Source organism: Falco rusticolus, chromosome 4 (genome assembly GCF_015220075.1).
Source record: "Falco rusticolus isolate bFalRus1 chromosome 4, bFalRus1.pri, whole genome shotgun sequence".
Taxonomy (NCBI): domain Eukaryota; kingdom Metazoa; phylum Chordata; class Aves; order Falconiformes; family Falconidae; genus Falco; species Falco rusticolus.
Window position 1 is genome coordinate 111,265,788 of NC_051190.1, and position 19,701 is coordinate 111,285,488.

The 19,701-nt window shown below is 41.0% G+C and overlaps 1 protein-coding gene across 4 annotated transcripts in view; it reads left to right on the top strand.

The window, feature by feature from the left end:
- The window catches only part of IGF2BP3 (insulin like growth factor 2 mRNA binding protein 3), a 114,245-nt gene that overhangs the window by 77,986 nt on the left and 16,558 nt on the right, over positions 1-19,701 (top strand). For all 4 annotated transcript variants that reach the window (XM_037383651.1, XM_037383652.1, XM_037383650.1 and 1 more), the window contains 5 exons: positions 12-296; positions 2,374-2,508; positions 3,086-3,208; positions 5,696-5,831; positions 7,560-7,691. In XM_037383651.1, the coding sequence (XP_037239548.1) occupies positions 12-296; positions 2,374-2,508; positions 3,086-3,208; positions 5,696-5,831; positions 7,560-7,691 (811 nt within the window). The remainder of the gene's footprint in view (positions 1-11; positions 297-2,373; positions 2,509-3,085; positions 3,209-5,695; positions 5,832-7,559; positions 7,692-19,701) is intronic.

The following is a 19,701-nucleotide window of genomic DNA, read 5'->3' on the forward strand; positions in this document are numbered from 1 at the left end:
CAAATAAACAGAGCAATAGAAAAACTGAACGGGTTTCAGCTTGAAAACTATTCCTTGAAAGTTGCATACATCCCTGATGAAATGGCAGCCCAGCAACCTCCACAGCAGCATCCCCAGGGAAGACGTGGATTTGGACAGAGGGGTCCTCCAAGGCAAGGGTCACCCGGTGCAACCACAAGGCAGAAACCACAGTCAGACGTTCCTCTGCGGATGCTGGTTCCCACGCAGTTCGTAGGAGCCATTATCGGGAAAGAAGGAGCAACAATCAGAAACATTACAAAGCAGACACAGTCCAAGTAAGTTATTTTACAAAACTGTAATTGTAAACTTTAACATCGTGTCCTTATGTCTTCTGTAAAGGAAAACTTGTAAAACTTCACAACTAACCTGTGTGGTCAGAGAGCAAATGAAGATAACAATGAATAGGAAATCTTTTGCAAGGTTTATTTAAGGACTGGATTCAGTCCTTGACACGTGCTCAAATACTAGCTGACTTGTTTCTCCCTTTTTAAAGAAATGAAATTAGGCAGTGTTAGTAGGATGGCGCATGTTGCTGGAGAGCTTGCTTACAGATGTGCTAATACGGTTCTGGCACAGAAAACGCAGCTGAAAGAGCTGTTGTATGTTGTTCTGTGGGACGTAAAGCTGGTGTGGTGACCTATCGAAGTCTTTATTCTAGCTTTAGTTTAATTTAGGGCATTCTTAGGATCTATAAATATTTTCAATTCAAGGGGCGGAGAGGGAACCAAAACAAAAACCTTCCCACGCCCCCTCACGACTGGTTACACCTCACTCCCATGTATTTCTGGTGGATACATTTGTAGCTATGAAGTTGCATACCACACCAAAACACAGATTAAAGAAATGCACGGGAGGCAAAAAGCAAGCTGCTAAGTGACCTAAGAAGCTTAAGAGCACTAGGGTCTAGAGGCGCTGAAGGAGATTGTTTTCAGTGCATGTTAAATCCCTACCCACAAGGAAAAGCTCAGCACAGATGCAAGAGGAGGTGGGGATTGTAGTCAAAGAATTTTTCCAGCTTACCCCTAAGAGCAGAGAGCGAAAGATGCTGCTTTCAGCAGTGCACTGGTGTGAGGCCCCAGCTCTGTAGTTACAGCAGGCAGGACCTGAAAATGAGCTGTATGTGAGGGGTATGAGGGTGGGTGGCTTCAGTTTTGAGAGCAGCCGATGAGGATAACACTCCTCTCTAATTATACCCCCACTCCACTCCCAACAAACAGCACCCACCTACCCCCCCCCACCGCCAGACCCAGGATTACCATGATGCTCCTTCCAACCTCCCATTAGCATGTTGTAACCCAGGACACTATTTGCTGTGTTTAACAACACAGGTTAAAGAGATTTGTGGTGTCTAATTCCTGGACTATAAGAATCCTGGAAGACTGGTATAAGGGAAGTTTTTATCTCTTAAGAAGGCTGGATAAAACGGAAATAATTGCAGGTTGCTAACTTTACAGATACATGACTTCAAGAACGGTGCCTTCGTTGCTTTGGGGATAAAAAAAACAAATGACATTTACTTCCTGTTACACCAAGGATGGCCATGGGCTTCTTAGAAGATGCTGCATTACGAAACGAAATAAATTTTCATTGTCAGAAAGAACTTATTGAAAAGCAGCTTGGTTGTTTCAGTTTGGAAACAACTGTGATTTGGGGGGAGTGGAGGGGAGGAAGCAGAGATGGAGAGAGTATGTGACCTGCGGTTACTAGCAGAGGACAAATAATATCTAAGGCATTATCTTGATGAAAGTCATAATTAATTTTTGTTTAATTCCTAGAGCTACATAAACCATGGTGTAGACTAAGGCTAGTAGTTTTAGAGTGATAGAGAGTGGATCTAGAGGAAAGGTAATGTCAGGACAAACTTTAGGCTTAAAAAGCAATCTTGAGGATAAGTACAAGTACTATGATACTACTTGCTAGCAGAGAAGTGGTAGGAAACTCTGCTGCTGAGGTCATTAAAAAGACAAGATGGGACAAGGCCTGACTGTACTGTAGCTGCACAGTCATTGGTGGAGTATTGGGGCTGGTGGTAGAGTACTGGGAAAGCTTGATGAAATGTTGTCTTCAGCAGTTTTCCACAGATTGTCTAACGACTCCCCTGAATACCTTGATGAAGGGAAGGCGATCCCAGTGTCCGTGAAGATGGGGTTTAGCTGGTAAAATCAGGATAGGGGAGGCCCTTTATAACACAAAAATAGTAGTTAGCAGATGTTTAAGTAGTTGTGTATTTTTCAGAATTAAACCACTTAAATGTAGTTAGTGTTAGCTCAAAATAAATCAGGTTTATGAGAGTTGGAAATATGCAAGGCTTACCATACAGTACATGGTTACAGTTAGTGTTTTTCTTTCAAGAATTGATATTCATCGTAAAGAGAATGCAGGTGCTGCTGAGAAACCAATTACCATCCACTCGACTCCTGAAGGCTGCTCAACGGCTTGTAAAATTATTATGGAGATCATGCAAAAGGAAGCTCAAGATACTAAATTGTGAGTAAAAGGCATTTCATTGTGGAAGCATTAAAAATTCTGAATTCTTGTCAAGTCCATTTTAAGATGTAGTCTTTAAAAACTGTTAATAAGTGAATCTTAGTTGCCGTTATCCATATTTAAGTAGGTAAAGGAACTAAGACTTTTTCTCCTTTCAGGACAGTCCGCTTGCTTAATTAGCCCCACCACACATCTACGTTTTCAGCCATTGTCTGGCTGTGATTTTGAGGTGAACTGGAGCAAATACTGAAGTTTCTTGACCAACTATTAGCTTTTAATCAGAGTGAGCATAACAAGTTGTGAGTTCTCACTAAAAGCTTTAAGGTCTATTTCTTCCTTCCCAACAGCTCTTGCTCCTTCAGTCTGAGCTTTATGTAGCAGGTATGTTACAATGAAGCTATAGATGATAGTGCTGAAACATGCATTCCCCTCGGACTTGTTCTGCATCTAGTATAAACACGTGTAAGTGAATGGAGTTGTATACATTTCTATGAAAAAAAAAATATTTACCCATAACATGCATAAAAATTTGCATTCTGGTCTCCAGAAGTCTCACTGGGTATAATCTCCATTACAGTACAGAAGAAATTCCCTTGAAGATACTGGCACATAACAACTTTGTTGGCCGACTTATTGGCAAAGAAGGAAGAAACCTGAAGAAAATTGAACAGGACACAGATACTAAAATCACGATATCTCCGTAAGTTTTCAGTGGCCTAATCTTTTGGTGAGATGTCTCAAATAACAGCAATGCCTCTACGGTACATTCAGGTACAGAGTTCTTTACAAAAATACGTGTGTTTTGAAGGCTGAGGTAACAGCCTTTTGGAGGCCTTTCTGTAATGTGGATTAAACTGTTACTTAAGCTCAGTTAAATTTAATATAAACAGTGAGTCTTCATTGTAAACTCAGTCAAGAGCAAGCCTAAAAATAACATAGGCTATGTGGAGCCAGTGTTAGACTTATATTTTAAGTGTCGGTTGTTTTTAACATATTATACCATATGTAATGACGAGTGTTTGAAACTGTAAGCCTGGATCAGTTCTGAGCTATGTGTGAAGATGAGTGAAATTAGTGACGTTTTAGTTTCTGGTACAGATCAAATTTTTGCACAAGAGGGAGGGAAATAAAACAAATGAATACTGAAAAGAAGAATTTTAGTAGTGGTTCTGTCCCTCTCGGCCACTAGTAGCCAAACCAGAATGCATTGGCTAGTCTGCTTCAAACTAATAGCTTTTGGTCTGTGAGTTTGTGAAGGTAACTGAGACCTATTCAGATTTAGCTGAGATTAAACAGGAGTTTTCACCTTCACTGGAAATCTGCAAATCGCTGATTAGATCAGCATTTCTTTGCTTCTTTGTAGAAGCTTGACTGTTAATAGTAGTTTTACCCTGGAGTAATATCTTCAGAGAACCTTTTGTTCTGAATAACAAATACTCTGGCATGAACTTTCAAGCACTGAGCGCATCCTGGACTTACGCTTTAGCCAGAAAGGGTGAGAGTAAGGCTTATAGGCTGCAGGAAAGGGAGAGAGCTTGGATGACATAGGAGGGTGTGCGAAGAGGTCTGAACAGTGCAGGAGACCACAAAAAAAAAAAAGAAAAAAAAAAAGAGAGAACTGCAGAAAATAGCTCAAATGAAGGCAAGGAAGCTAAGAGTGAATGAGGTTCCTCAAAAAGAGGAAATGCAAAATTGGGTGAAAGAATCCAAGACCTTCCTGAAGGTATGTAAATGTTTATGGAATTAGTCTGAGGAAGAGAAGTGAATTAGTTGGAGAAAAAGCACCTGAATAAGTCTGTTTCAAGAATAGCTTTAGTAAGGCCAGCATGCTCTTTTAAATGTGTTGGCATAAACATTTTGTTTTCAAACAGTGCACAGACTGTTAATGCTAGCTCTTAAAGGAAAAAAATATGTACAGGGTAAATGGGATAATGGTCTTCATTTTGTGAAACCAACTTGTCTTTACCGATGATGACACAAATAACACATTGTCTGTAAACACTCGCAGAGTGTGTTTTATTTTAGCAAGTTAATGGTTTATTTGCATTAAAATCTTGGCCTCGAGATTATACTTGTCATGCTATGCCTGAAACAGCCCCATGAAGTTGCCTGGTTTAGTCGGAACATGAGAGCGTATATGCCCATTGATTCTGCTTTGTCTAATTAGTCTTTCTCCTGATCTCTTCATTTAGGCCTTTTGGTAAACTTGTCCATAAAGTTAAAGTAAGGCAGCTGGTCTGGGAAAGTTTCCTCTCCTTTGGGGTGTTTTCCACCACTTTACTTCCTGAGGCAGTAACTCAGTGCTCGCACACTGGAAACTCAAAGATTGCTTTGTGGATGAATTTCGTGCTTGCCGCTGCTTAACTGAGATGCGCAGGTTGCCACACTGCCTGCTGTGCAAGAAAGCAAGCCTTGCATGCTCTTTCCTCTCTCCTACATGCCATGGGCTTCCTCACCCCTCCTGCATCCTGCTCTGACCTTTTCTTTTGTTTTTTTTTTTGTTTCTGTCTTCACCCCTTCAACTCACCTTGTTTCATTACATGGATATGCCATGGCTTCCCAGTTGATTTCTTCCATTTTTACCATAGTAAGTCAGCATTTGTTACCTAACAAAGCACTAGTTTAATGCTGTAAAACTTTTAATTTTCCCTGAGAAATTACTAGTGTTTCGCAGCAAATGTTGACTTGCACACAGCTTTTGGTTTTCCTGTTATGAGGATTTGGAGGCTCTCCTGCAGTTTCACTGAGGGTTGGGCTTTTTTTCCCCTCCTTAAGGAATCCACTGTTGCTCTCAAGGAAATAAAAGTTTCTTATGGTCTGTGTTTCTGGGATGTCTAAAATGGCTGAAGCCCTCTCTCTGTTGGTAGGGCTGGAGTGGAGTTTGAACCAGAGTGGTGCTCTACTGCTCTGCAGCTTGTTCCTACAGAGCATGATGGTTTCCATCTTGTGTTGCACCTAAACACATTTCAATCCTCTGATGCCAAACCTTGCTGCAGTGGTTTTTGTTGTTTGCTGTGAGGACAGAGTTTCTCCAGATTCTCTGAGAACTGTTTGAGCCCTGTTATGAATTGATACTGTGCTCTTTGGAGGGCAAACTGGACACGCTCGGATGTCATCGCACTCGAATGATAAACCTGGATTACCCTCTGCTGTTTACTAATTAACTATGCTTCTGTTTCATATGCAGATTGCAGGACTTGACACTCTATAATCCGGAAAGGACCATTACAGTTAAAGGCAGTATTGAAACTTGTGCCAAGGCTGAGGAAGAAATTATGAAGAAAATCAGGGAGTCCTATGAAAATGATATTGCTGCTATGAATGTGAGTTGTCTTGTGGCATGGGCCCTTTCTGGAACTAGAACCAAGGGAAGATTTAGGTGTGAGGTACCTCTGGAGGTCACCTGGCCCAGCAGAGGGTCTGCTTCAAAGTTCAATGAAGTTGTATGGGGGCTTGTCCCCTCTTGGACGTCTCCTTGGGTAGAAGGTCCACAGTCTGGGCAGCCTGTGCCCCTGTCTCACTGCTCTCATGGTGAAAATTCCTTTCCTAATATCACAACAGAATTTCCCTGTTGCAGCCTCTCTGCCTCTTGTATTAATTCATGGGGCTTGGCTTTTTAGTATTTAGTTATCTGTGTGCTATTTTAATGAAGGTGCTTTCTGGTTTGTTGTTGCAGAAACCTAAAGAAATGTGTGTTTATGTACTGCTGTGGTTTCTGTGCTGGAGTCTGTGTATGTTTCTTCACAGTAGTGATTCCAAGTACCTTCATGTTAAAAGCATAACAAAATATAGAAAAGGATCTCTCCTGCTTTCAGTTATTTAAGAAGGCTTTATTAAGGCTTTTCTTGATATAGATGACAAAGGCATTCAATTATTCAAAGATGATTGGCGATCATATAACAAAAAACACACCTCATTAGTTTGCCAAAGTATTACTAATGCATGTTGAGAAATGATTGAGTTTTTTTTTATCAGCTTTGAAGAGCTTTTTGTGTTTGTATCCAAATCTTTTGGTCTAGAATCAGACTGGAAGTGTTTTTTTCAGTTTACAGTAGTCTGATTTTCTAGAAATGGCTGCTCTTCATGGTTTCCCTACTGGCTGGAGAGAATATTCCACTTGCTTTTTCCCTTCCCTCCCATACTGTAAGCAAATTGCGGGACACAAACTACACATGAGGACACAAAGTATTTTGTAGTGGCGCATTTTTGCTTCATACAGTGATCAGGAATGTGGGGAAGCTTGAGGCTGCTCTGCTGTTTGGCAAAGGTGTGGTAAGCAGAAAACTACCTCTGTTACTAGATGCCCTTCAAGTTTAGTTTGTAGTGATTATTAGGTAGGTTTTTTTAGTTGGTGAAGTCTGAGATGGTGTCTGTCTCTAGCTGAGGTATTTCTAAAGTATAGTCACATTGCTGTACGACAGTCTGGAAAAGTGAAAAAGGGTACTGACAGGTTTTGTATCATGGGCAACAAATGCTTCCTACCACATGACGCTGCCACTTTTTTCAGGCATATGTAAGGGACAGGCATAGCTGATGGTTTCACAGCAAATGCTGGGGGGTATCTTATTTCACCTTTTGCAAGGCATGGGGGGGAAAGGGTATGGGAGGGAGGATGTGGTTATGCTGTGGCATATACCCCCAGTGTATGAAAAATCAGGACTTGTGCGTGGGCTTTCTCAGTTTCTACAGGGTTGTCTTTTTAGTATAAAGCCAAAATTATTATTACATCGTTTCTCTGATAATTGTGTTCAATCTGAAAGTAAATTGTACTATTGCCTGAATTTCTTGCTCTAAAGTTTGTCGTATGTTTCACTGATTTAGTTGCAGCAAGTGATTCCCAGCTGTCTTTCCTGCTATGTGTTCTTAATGTCATTGGTCTGTGCGTATGCCTGGGAAATAGGTTTGAAGCAGAGTCCTTGGGGAAACAGAGATGAAAACTTTTTAAAATAACATACTGACATATTCTCAAAAGGTTAATAGCCTATGACAACTAGGATTTTGATTAAAGTTAATAACCAGGATTATAAATCTTAACTCTTCTGCCATTGCAGCTTCAAGCACATTTAATTCCTGGATTAAATCTGAATGCCTTGGGTCTGTTCCCACCTTCTTCTTCAGGAATACCACCTCCCGCAGTGAGTGTTGCCTCCGCTGCTGCTGCTGCTTCATATCCACCATTTGGGGTAAGGGAAATCTCTGATTTTTGGATGGTTAGTGGATGGTGATACTAATCCGTACAATGCTCTGTTCAGAACTAATCAGCTTGCTGTATTTTTGCTCAAATACCTGAAAGATCTGGGACCAGTGTTTACTAGCTGTGTTCTGTCAGTTTTCTAAATGTTGTCTGTCTTCCTGCTTGCACACTGAAAATATTTCATGTGGCTGTGGTTGGGAGCCGGTCAGTGAAACCAGAAAATGGTGTTTCTTAAGTGTTAGATCCTATTTTCTAGACAACTTGAATTATTACAGAAAGATATGTCTTATAAAATGGAATTTTAAAATTGCTGGGATTTGCAATTAATAATGCTAGTCTACAACTGTATTCCTGTTGATATGGAAGGAAAAAAAAATGGTCTCTTGTCATAAAGCGGGGATCTATATGTAGCTAAAATGATTGTTTGAATGTAGTAGTTTTATAAATGTGCAAGCCCTGTTGAAATGCAGCATTGCTAAATATATAGGATTTAAATTAGATGGATTAACCTCCAGAAAGCTGTGGTTTGCTTGCTACATTGCTTTCGAAGAAACACATGCAAAGGTTTAATAGAATCTTACTCAAATCCAGTACTGAGCAGTAATCATAAATGTGTGGTCTTCTGCTGTGGAGCAGAGGATAATTTGTTGTATTGGAAAGCTCCAGAGCCTTTCTGGAAAGAGATGGTGCTGTGCAATTCAAGAAAAGAAAACCTCATTACACAGAGGAGGTGATTTTTCATCTCTCTTTTCCCCGTTGTTGTTTGTTGTTAGCAACTCAATGGAAGATGGATTTTCAAAATGAACTTGTAACTGTAGAGTGGATGATGGAGCTTTCCAAGCTCTGACGTGGCTGTCTTGGCCCTTCTTTGCTCAACAGTGACATCTAGAGAGCCAGGTCTGAGGCTCTCCATGAACTAGAAAACGCAGCACAGCACACTGAACTTTATCAAATAACTCCAATGGGTGTCTCTCTCTCTCTCTCTCTCTCTATATATATATATATTGCACTAAAGGGTAGTTGTTGCCTAAGTATTTTCCCCAGAGGAAGAAGCCAAGAAGATGTCGCTGCACGGAACAGGAAAAATTCCACACTCATAGGATTGTTTGTGGGAATGAACAACTTGGGTGTTAGGAATGTATTGCAAACTATAGCGGGTGTAATAGTGGCTTTATCAGGAAGAATTGCTCCAATGAAAACTACAATGGAAATACGTTTTTACTCTGTTTTACTGCTAATAGCAGTTCCTCTGTGGCAAATTCTGTCCCCCCTGAGCCCAGTCCCTCTGCGCTTCGAGTGGCAGACTAATCTAAAAAATTCAGATTTCTGCTTCATTGCATTGTATAAAAAGCCATCTAATGGTAATGGATTGCCTCTATTTATTTCTTCTTTTTTAAGACAAACAAGAGGTGCTTTGTTAATAGTATGTAACTTTCTTTAGTGGTAATGAAAAACGTAGGTTTTTCTTTTTACTCCAGATTTGCAAACTATTTTGTTAGTCTTGAGATTCATACTGTAAGCCTACAGTTCTTTGCCTCGCTTGGTTTATTTTCACTTTCCCCACATTTTTTGTTGTGGTTTTTTCTTGCTTTTGCTTTAAATATGCACCTAAACAGCACTGAAGTTCATGATTTAAATCTTATTCCTGTCTGTCCCTCTGTTGCTAGTGCACCTTTATCCCCTTGCCAGATGTACCTTTTTTGGTCTGCTAGGATCTCTGGCAGTTTCCAGGTTTCTGGAATTAGAGATAGTGGCAACATCTGGAAAAAGGCATTAAGAAACAAGTGTCATTGTGTAAAAGTGTAGATGCTTCGCAGCTGGAAGGACCATACTGTCCGCACTCTCTTGTTCCTGTTCATGCTATTTGCTCAGTCCTCTAAATGAGTTCTTGTTCCATATATTTTTAGATACGTCAAGCCAACATGCAAAAAGAAGGGATAAACTCACAGATTCAGAAGATAAACTCTGATGGCATTTGCAGAGTTTGGGGATGCTTCCAAAGCAGCCCCTGAACCTGATACTAAAACAAATGAAACTATCTCACCTTTTCTTACTTATGTGTGACCTTATCTGGAAAGGAACAGGTGGTTCTGTGGGCTTCAGGCAAGTCAGCCCCTTGTATTACTTGGAGTAGCTGCCCCTCTCTGGGGAGAGGAAAATAAGGAAAACTGACTTTATCTTTTATTGGATGCAGTTTTTTCGGAAAACAAGGGTTCCCTTTTAAATTTTTTTTAAAACTTTATTGGACAAAGACTTTTAAATCTTGTGCGTGAAATTAGTTTCTGTAACTTCTGAGTCTTACTCCTTTTTTTTTTTCTCTAGTAGAACAATTTTTAAGACTGATTAGTGTATTGGGGCATGTAGAAGTAGAAAGAGCAGAAGAAAAGGGCTAGCTATACTATGAAGAAGAAATGGAAGCAATTTGAAAGGCTAAAGGTAACTAGGATCCTAGAGCAGGATCTAGGAGAGCTTGTGAGGGTTTAAACAACAAAAGAAAAATCTGTGTGAGTAACAGAGGCTTCAGGGAATGAAGGTCTTGGAAGCATTAATGAAGGAATCGCAGGGAGACTTCATGTCCATTTACCTAAGTTCCTGGTTTTGGCAAAAGCGTTTGGGCAACTCGAGTCCCTTTGGCTTGTTTTGAGTGGATGTCCTGGTATTCTTGGGAGCACTGATTAGGTGGCAATGAGGATATCCCTTTCCAAAAACACTGCTGGCATCAGGGTATAAGAAGGGTATCCTGCTGCTGTCTTGCTTGTTTTTGTCAGTGCAGATTCTGCCTTCTGCTTAGGGCTGGACATGGGTGACTCTTCCCTGTTTCCTCTTTGTTTGACTGAGCAAAGGTCGGTCCTCAGCAGCTTCAGCTTTACCATCATCAGGGCCTCTTAGCGTCTGAAGTCACTGAAGACCTGTGAATGTGTGCTCACAAACCATGGAGTGAGCCTTGGGACCCCACTACGATGTGCCTGAGGGTTATGAAGTTTTTATTTCAATATCTTTGTACGGACCCTTTCTTCACCTTGTTGTGGCATGGACTCACAAGTGGCTCTCCCTTGGGTTAGAAGAAGTAGGTGGGTGAGCTTTGGGCATTTGCAGAAGTTTCCATGTGGAGCTGATCCTTCATATGTACTGTTTTCTAGCGTCAGTGTTGCTGTGACCCCTTGTGTAGGACTTGTTCCCAAATAAACTAAGGTGTCATCCTAATTACTGAAACAAGTGTCTGTCACCTTTCTGACGGTTTTTTGTATGGGTGGAAAGAGAAAAATCTGCATAGTGAACAGATCTAGGTTTTTTGTTGCCAGAGCTTAAAGTGACAGGTGTGAACACCCATTTATAACAGCTGTAGCCAAGTATTCCTAAAACTGAGTATTCAGGAGCTTGAGACTGAGTAATTGGATAAGTTTAGCTGTGTTAGTGTGAGCTTTGTGATGGTTCATTCTCTCCCTCTGCATCCAAAACTTTAAGGCATATTTGACAAGAGCTTCAGGAATAGTCGGGTGTCACAAACTTTGGAGGTGGCGGTATTGTCAAAGACTGGTTTGCATTTAGCTCCTTGGACTGGGCCACATTCAGGAGAACAATTTCCACGTGACTGAGATACTTCATTCCTTATGGTCTGTTTCCATGATGGATATCACGCTGGTGTAGAACACCAAAGGTCTTATTGCATAGAACCTCATCTAATTTAATCTATGATTTAATCTAATGAAATGCAGTTTCTCTCTCATTAAGAATCCAGTTGTTGCTTTACCTTTTGTCTTGGCAGCAGAGTCCATACGGGAAGGCATAGGCCGTCCTTGGGTACCTGTCTGGTTACAGATGTATAAACAGGTGTGTGCACATGTCCACTGCGTGTGGCTGACCAGTGCCCGAGCACCGTGTCCAGTGCAGGCTAACCATTCTTTTTTTTAATGTATTTACCTATCACTAGCAACAGTTCTTGATATTGCAACTGTATAATTCATTTGCAAATCCCAAGCTCTGTTTGCTTGTTTAAAGCATTCATTTTGTGTAGTCATTTAAAAGGGATGCATTGGAATGCATGTTGGTTTGATTCTTGAATTTTCCCGTCTCTCTTCGAAAAAATCCAAGATTTGTAGACTTTTCTCTGGCCTCCTAAAAGACAAGTAAATCAGAATGTGTGGTAATTGTTGAAATGTTCTAAGGTTTGAGGAAAAAACAGGACATAAGAAATGTCTCAGTTAAGAATATTAGGAGTTTAAAATTCTTTTTACTGTCAAAAGGGTATGATTTTACTCTTATTATCCTGGTGATATACTAAAACTCATGGGCTTTTTTGAACATATGTCCTTCTGTTGACCATACTAAGGACCGGTGGCCTTTCTGTGCCTATTTGTAGCTGATGTCTTGTCCAGCTACTTTTGGGCCTGAAGAACAACCGCTTTCTGCTTACCCTTAAGTGTTTCTTCTTAACTCTGCACTTAATTTGCAATTGTGTCAGAATTTGTTTTGTTAGGCTGCCCACTGTCGCTCGTAATGAATGTCATGACCTGAGCACCTGCACAAAGAATTGGGATTTGTGTGAGGAGAGTAAGATTCTGCAAAAGTGAATATGCCCTGTGCTTATGTTTTCCAGAAGATACGTTGCCACAAAAAAAAAAAAAAGTTTTAGAAAGTATCCCAGCCAAACTGCTTCAGATGTAGTGTTGTGCCGATCAAAGCTGTTTTGATGTTGTTGCTTCTGAACTTTGGGGGAGAATATGCGCATACTTGTCTCTCAAGAACAGGAGTTTGTTCTCATGCAACGCTGATGATTTTAAAGCTCCAAACAAACAAGAAATCTTTGTCTTAAGGTTCAACTTTGTACAGTCATGCAATTAAATACACCTGGCCTATCTACTGGGGTTAAGTGGGTTGCACCCTTCCTTTTATAATTGCAACTTTGCATGTTTAATCGTATATCTGACTGCATTTCTTTTGTAGCCTTTGGGTTTGACATTTGGCATCCTGAGGGTGTGGGAGATGGAGGGCTAACCTGTGGAGGGCTCATCCTGCCCTTGAATGTCCTGAAACAGTGCAGTAGAATTAATTCTTTCTCTGTCACATGGCAGATGGACTCAAAACATCTAGGAAGGTGAGAAGTAGACAGCTTTCCTCCACAAGAGGAATTCATGCCAGCTGCTCTCCTGCATCTTTAAGGTCCTGTGAGAGACAGCTGAACTTCTGCTGTGTGAAAGTTACCCAAGGTGAAGAGATGCCTTTCTGCTTGCAGTAGGACTGCTTTCTCTACTGGTCTTTTTGCACACCTTTTGTAGCTTCTTGAAGTTCTACCCTCTAAAAGTGCTCTTTCTAACCTTTTCTTTAGCTTCACCATTACTTTTCAGGTTATGTAATACGCATAGAGGCTTCTAGGAAAGAAGAAAAAAAAAAAAAGGTAGCTTCCTACAGTAAACAACACCAAGAAATCAAACCACCTTTTTCTGTTGTCAAAAAAAGTCTTGTACAGCTAGACTGATAGGTTGCTCTCCTTTATTCTTTTTGCCATCTCTTGAAGCTTTTTGTTGCAGGTGAGGAACATGCCAATGGAAAATTTTCTCCTTAGAAGATGTTGTGGTCAAGAGAGAGATTCCTTCTTTATCCTCCAGTAATTTTCTTGACAATAGTAAAGAAGAGATCTTCTATATCGCATAGACGTAAGAGAAGAAATAACTGTATTGTGCTTTTGGCAGGAAAGAAAAGTAATTTAAAATGAAAAATTGCTTCATTGAGGGCCTTCATTTGATGCCCTGAGCATAGATGAGAGACAAGGAAGAGGAAAAACTGTCCTATGTTTCCAGGTACTTTGACTCTTACTTCGTGGAGTTGGGCTCCTTTGGATGTCTGGGTTTGATAGGATTAGCTTGTGCAACTGTTATTGTCTAAACTACCCAGGGGCAGTAATGTATGTAAATCTATAATGTAGCTGTAAGTGGCTTTGCCTTAATTTGGCTAGCTTGTTAAGCAGTAGATGATTTTGTGAGGAGCTGTCGTACAGCCAAAAGAGGATGTGGTTTTTGGGGGGTGAAGAAGGATTTGCCAGTGTTTTTACAAAATGGCTTTATGTCAGTGAAATGGAAACCATACATGTGCAGCACATGCAGTCTTGAGGAGGGCACTACAGAACAGCAGCATTGTCTGGAAAAACCACTACCAGCTAATTAGACTTTTTTTTTTAAATATTGTAACCTCAGTGCCTTGAATACACCTTTTCTGCTGCTTAGTTTCTTAAATTCAGTAATGATGCATTTTTGACAACTAAGAAATTTGTTCTGTGGTGCATAATATTGTGGGATTGTTCTGCCCTGTGGAGAAAATGGTTGGTTCTTCCACCACCTCAGAGTCTCCTTTGAGACTTTTCTCCATGCTGTGTTGGCAGGGACCCATGTCCGGAGTAATCAGAAACTGTTCTGCCTCTGGAGATGGACTGGCCCCCAGTGAGGGAAGTAAAAATGCACTTGGCACTGCGTGATGTACAAAGATCTGGCAAGCTGACAGTTGGTATTTTTTCGGAGGTGTTGAAGCCTCCAGTTAATAGCTCTTTTTACAGTTCTGAGATTGACATAATGCAAATAGCATCACTTGCTGACTAGTAATGTACACTTTTAAAAATAAAAATGGCTTCTTCCTCACTGCAGGTTTTGAATACTTGTAGTGATATTTGTAGTTCCCTGGGACAAGAGATGAGAATTTGTGTCGGACCTCTGCTTCCAGATTCTTGTCATGGGAAGGTTTAACTGGTATTCCCTTAAACATCTCAGACTTGCGCTAAGTACCAGGCTCAGCATCTTCTGAATGTTAAACTAAATGGGAAATTTAATTCTTTAAGGTGCCAAATAATATTTTATTTTGTCCCTAGAGTGTGCTGAGCTCCTTCAGGCCAAAAGCAAAAATAGGTCAAGTCCTCATTCTGGTGTGTAGCTGGCTCCATCTCTGGTTTGTTTGTTACACATGATGAAAAAATAAGTGACCTTTCTGTTTTCACAACCTGTTTTTCTTGCAGCTGCCAAGGAATCTGAGAGTGTCTTTGTAAACCAGAGCTGATGAGTACCTGTGTTTTTCAAAGCCACAGATTTAATGGGCAGCTTCTAAGAGTCTGGAGTATCTGTGCGGCTGGTGTGTGTCACAGCCATGATTTCTGAAGTGGAAGTGTTTCTATACATAATCGCTTTTCTTTTGGTGGGCATGCAGTGTTGCAACACCAAATACCTATGTTTGCTGCTTGTGAATGACCAGCAAAATTCCTGCTTACGTAGTTTCACAATCTGTTCCTTATGTTGATTTCTGCTTTTGGCTGTCTATTCAGAATGAAAGGTGGCAGATTGCTTTTTTTGGCATTGTGGCCAATCAGATTTTGCAAAAACAAAAAGTTTATGCCATGTTCAGAAATGTCAGACCTGTTCCTGCTTGTGAAATGCCTTACAACCAGCCTGCCAGAAAGCGTTCTTTCTCTGCTTCTGTGATTTCTACCCCCTCGTTCCTGGCTGGGTTTTCATGTTGGAAACAGTTCTGATAGGTGTGGTCCTGATAGTGACTTCTAGTAGTCTGAGGAGATCCCCAAGGCTTGCCAGGTAGAAGACTCTGGTGATGAAAAGTACTCAAGTTGAGGGCCAAGAAGTGGAGTGAGTAGTACTAAGTGAGATGGTTTCAATAGTATCTCACTTGGGGTACTGACCGTTGTGTAATAACCAGCTGTGTTTGAGTTTAAGGTGTTGAAATGCAGTGGTATTTAAACTGGAAATGAAACAGGGGTTATTGCTTGGGTTTTCAATCCAGAGAAGTGGGCCAGCTCAGCTAGCTGGACACGGGGCTCCCACCTGCACGGCATACTTTCTGGGTGTCCAGCACTGATGGGGAGAGAAGGCAGCACTGCGTGGCCTTGCCCAGGCCGATTGCTTCAGAAGGGGTCATGCTCTTGGTTCATCAGGCGACCCAAGTGTTTCTTAGATGACGCAGCAGTAATGTTTGCGGGGTAAGGGGAGCGAGCTTGAGAGATCTGGATGGTAGAAGGGGGTGGTGGAGGTCCTGGCCATACTAGAAGGTTGCTGCAAGCCTGATGTTGCAGCTGCTGTGGGGAAGTTCCTTGTGCTTGGAAACCCCTCCTGCATCAGTCAGGGGTTCCTATGAAGATGAAGCCCTGGGTGGATGAAGGCAGTACAGTTTGTGCATGGGAAAATGGGTGATACTTCAGGATGTCTGGAGAGAAGTTAAAAATACACGTTGCTGCTTTTATATGTTTTGCTAGCTCTTGACTGACTGAATTCAGCAGTGAAGAACCTGTTACTTCCTGAGCGTAGCCTGGCTTTTCAGGTAATGAACACGGCGGAAAGTTTTTAGACTCACAGCATGGGCTTAAATCTGTTCTAAATAAACCTGGAAAAGCTTGGAGGGTGGCAAGGAGCTCAGGCTTCAGTTGGTTAACGTACACTTGCAGCACCGTTTGAGCTGATGTACAAGACTATGACCTAAGAGGTATTTGCAAGGATGTTGTAAAACTGTGGACCATGTTAGACCTATCCTACAAAGACTTTAAATAAGTTTTCCTTAGTGAGCCTCTTGTTTCCAGCAAAGGTTTGAACTTTTTAGTGTTGGAAAATGAGCACACTAGGATTTCTTCCACTGGTGTCAAAAGCTTTTTTTGTTAATGCATTGAATCCTGCTGGAATGTCTTCAAGGATACTTGACTTAATGTTGTTTTCCCCTTGCTGCAATTTTTTATTACCAAATAAATAAAAGCATTTAGTAGTGCTGTAGGCCAGGATAACTCTTCACAGTGTGTTGCAAAAACATGGTTTAGATCTTGGCTTTGGGTCTTGTAGAGAGTTTCAATAAAACGATGCCTCGCTTCCTGACAAAGCTTAGGGTATTCTGAAGACCAAGTGAGTTATCAGTTAGGAAGGGGGAGAATGGCAAAAGACAACTTTATAATGCAGTTATCTACTGGTTGTATTTTTTTTTACTTGACAAAGCGGATTTGTTTACTATTCAAAACCAAAAAACACCAATAATCCACTAGCCTAGGTGGCAGCCAAACATTGGCTGCAAGACTGTTCTGTGCAGTCTTAAAATAATTTTTAATTCTTTCCCTCATAGCTTAAAGAACATTTCTAGCTGGCTAGAAATGGATAACGCGACTTTGTGACTTAAAATAAATGTCTCATCCTAAGGTAATTCACTTACAACACGTTTAGAGTAAATGAAAACATGTAGTGGAGATGCATAATGGGTTTAGAAACCAGCAAAGATCTGTTTCTGCTCCCATTGATGTCTGGCACAAAATCCTATTTACTTCAGTGGATACAGTATTTCTGAAGATTTTCAACCTTATCCCAAACGTTGCCATGGATTTACCAACCACACACATTTGATGGAGCAAGTGGTCCATGAAGACATGACTGGAAAAATTTTTGTGCTGTTGGCAGGCTTGCAGAAAAAGATTGAGATTGATGCTCAACATGAGGGGCACAATAACAAACCTTGCTACCCCTGCCATGGGTGGGATCACGCTCCTACTGACTAAGGGAGGTGTCGATGGACCAGCAGCAGTGTCAGCTGAAAGCAAGAGCAGGAAGTTCATTCTGAGGAAGAACCAAGGAGGCGAAACTCCAGGGTTTTTTTTGGGGTGACGTTTAGGTTTTGGTGGCTTTGGTTTTGTGGGTCTCTTTGTTTGTTTTTTTAAAATACTATTCCCCAAATACAATGTCCACTCCCCCAGCTCTGGTGGTTTGGGACCGACTTTTCTACCTACCACCATCTATCTGAAGAATCATAGCTTTATTTTTCTGAGTTTTCATCCTTGCCTGGCCGTACTTTGGCTGTTATGAAAGTGCAAGATGAGGAGGCGTGCTTGTCTTTCTGATGGTCTGTCAGGTAAGGGAAAAGCTGTCCTCCTCGTGTGGGATTTCGGGCAGTTTGTAGGACTGATACGCCAGGCCTTGGCAGAAGTATTACAGTAAGCTTATCCCAAGGGTAGCCTGTAGGGCTTTACAGATTTTTTTTCCTAGCTCTGCAAGCAAGAGTTGCAGGAGGAAGAGTGAATCTGCAGATTTTCTTGGCTGAGAGTCCTCAGCTTCTAGCTCTGCTGTGGAGCAGTATACCAAGAAGGGGAACAGTGTCTGGAAACTAAGAAATGACTGCTCTGCTAAGCTAGTTTGCTAGGAGTAAACTACATAATGTGGTAAGGATGGCAGCAGAGAAATGATTCTCCTGGAAAAATCTTCTGTAGGGCTACAGAGTCTGGCTGGAATGAAGGGGACCGTCCTGATGGTACCTGCAGTGCAAGAGCTCCAGTCAAGCCCGGTGGAATGGGGAAGCAGCCAGGGATTACAGGATTTAGGAGCAGATTAGGCTAAATTTTGAATGGAGGTGGTGGGAATTAAAAAAAGAAATATTTTTTTTTAAGATAAGGAATAGCTGGTATGGGCTGTAAGGCTAGGGACAGATGGCTGGTGTTCAGGGACTTGCAGGAGGTCTGGAAGGAAGTGTATCCAAGCTGCTCCAGGACAAAAAGTTGGACTAGTCTAAAATATTAGAGCTACTGGTATGCAGAAACAGTTGCTTAGCTTCATCCGGTGGGGTAGATTAATTTACATCTCTGTGTTAATCACTTTTCAATTATGATTTAAATGAGCAAGCAGGAAATCTGATTTAAGTTGACTTAGTTTTACATCTGTACTTAGTTACCTTTCTGAAAGCCTTAGTGTAGTCTGTACCACCCCTGCTACCCTTTGCTAACATAGTGAGTGTGTCTTTCTATTTAAACAAGTAGGCAGTTACCATTTGCTTTGGTTAATGTGGTTTTTTTTGCATTTTCTGTTAAAAATGATGAATGGTGCTTTTCTTATTTGCTTGATTAATTTTCACTTCTGATTTTCATCAGGCTACATTTGGATGGAAATTGGAATCCAATTAATGAACAAAACCAGCATTTAAAATTGTTTTCATTAGTTAAATGTGCTGGATATAGATGAAAATTCCTTATCAAGCCTGTTTTGTATCTAAAGCATACTGATTTAGAAACAAAGCAAATATTATCAGCTGTTTATGAACTGTTAATTGTTTCTGGCCACCATGCTCTTGAAGAATCTGTTTCTTAGAACTAACAGATCTTGGTTTCTGGAGCTCTTGGTTTGGTGTGGGTTTGTTTTTTGTTTTGTTTGTTGTTGTTTTTGTTTTATTCTAAAAAACCTAAGTTCTCCATCTGAGTGAACAGCCTGGTGTTGTCTACCTGTGTGCCCCAGCTATGCGAGACTGATTTCTCTCCCCAAAGCCATAGTCCTCAAGTGTGTGCGGGTCTCCTGTCCCACCACCCACAAGTACACGCAGCTTGCTTTATACTGCTTGAAGCTGTTCAGCCTTAGGGGGGACCGGTCCTGAGCCCGTCCCACAAATATTGCTAGGGCAGGAGAGGCGGTCTGTGCATCGCAGACCTGAGACAGTTACTCACGAATTAGGATGGATGTATGGGCCATACATCTTGGAGAACCTAGGTTACTATTTTAAAAGATTCCCCCCCCCCCCCCCCCCCCACTTGTCAGTTCCCAGGACTAGGCAGGTCTTGAATAAACTATTTTCTTAGGGGGCATGGAATTAGTGAATGGGGAAGAGGAGAAACTTGCATGGAATTAACCATGTACAGGAGACCTTACTGTTGTCAAAAAAAAGTTGATGATTAATTCTATGACTTAATGAACTTTACAACTTCAGTAACAAATGCGCACTACTTTAACACTTAGACTGAAAAGTATTCAAATTTAAGGGCCTCAACAGTATATAAAATTATGAAGTAAAAAAGATGAACTGCAGGATGTTCTTTAGAGTCGCTACAGACAGATATTCTCAGAGATATATATATACACACGCACATATATTTTAGTTCTTAAATTTGAAGTATATGCTTAAGCAAACTTGGCCTTGTTAAAGGAGTGAACATTGAAGCTCAGATTCCGCACAGTGGGAAATTAGTTCCCTAAATTTAGTGCTTCTAACATATGTTTAAGATC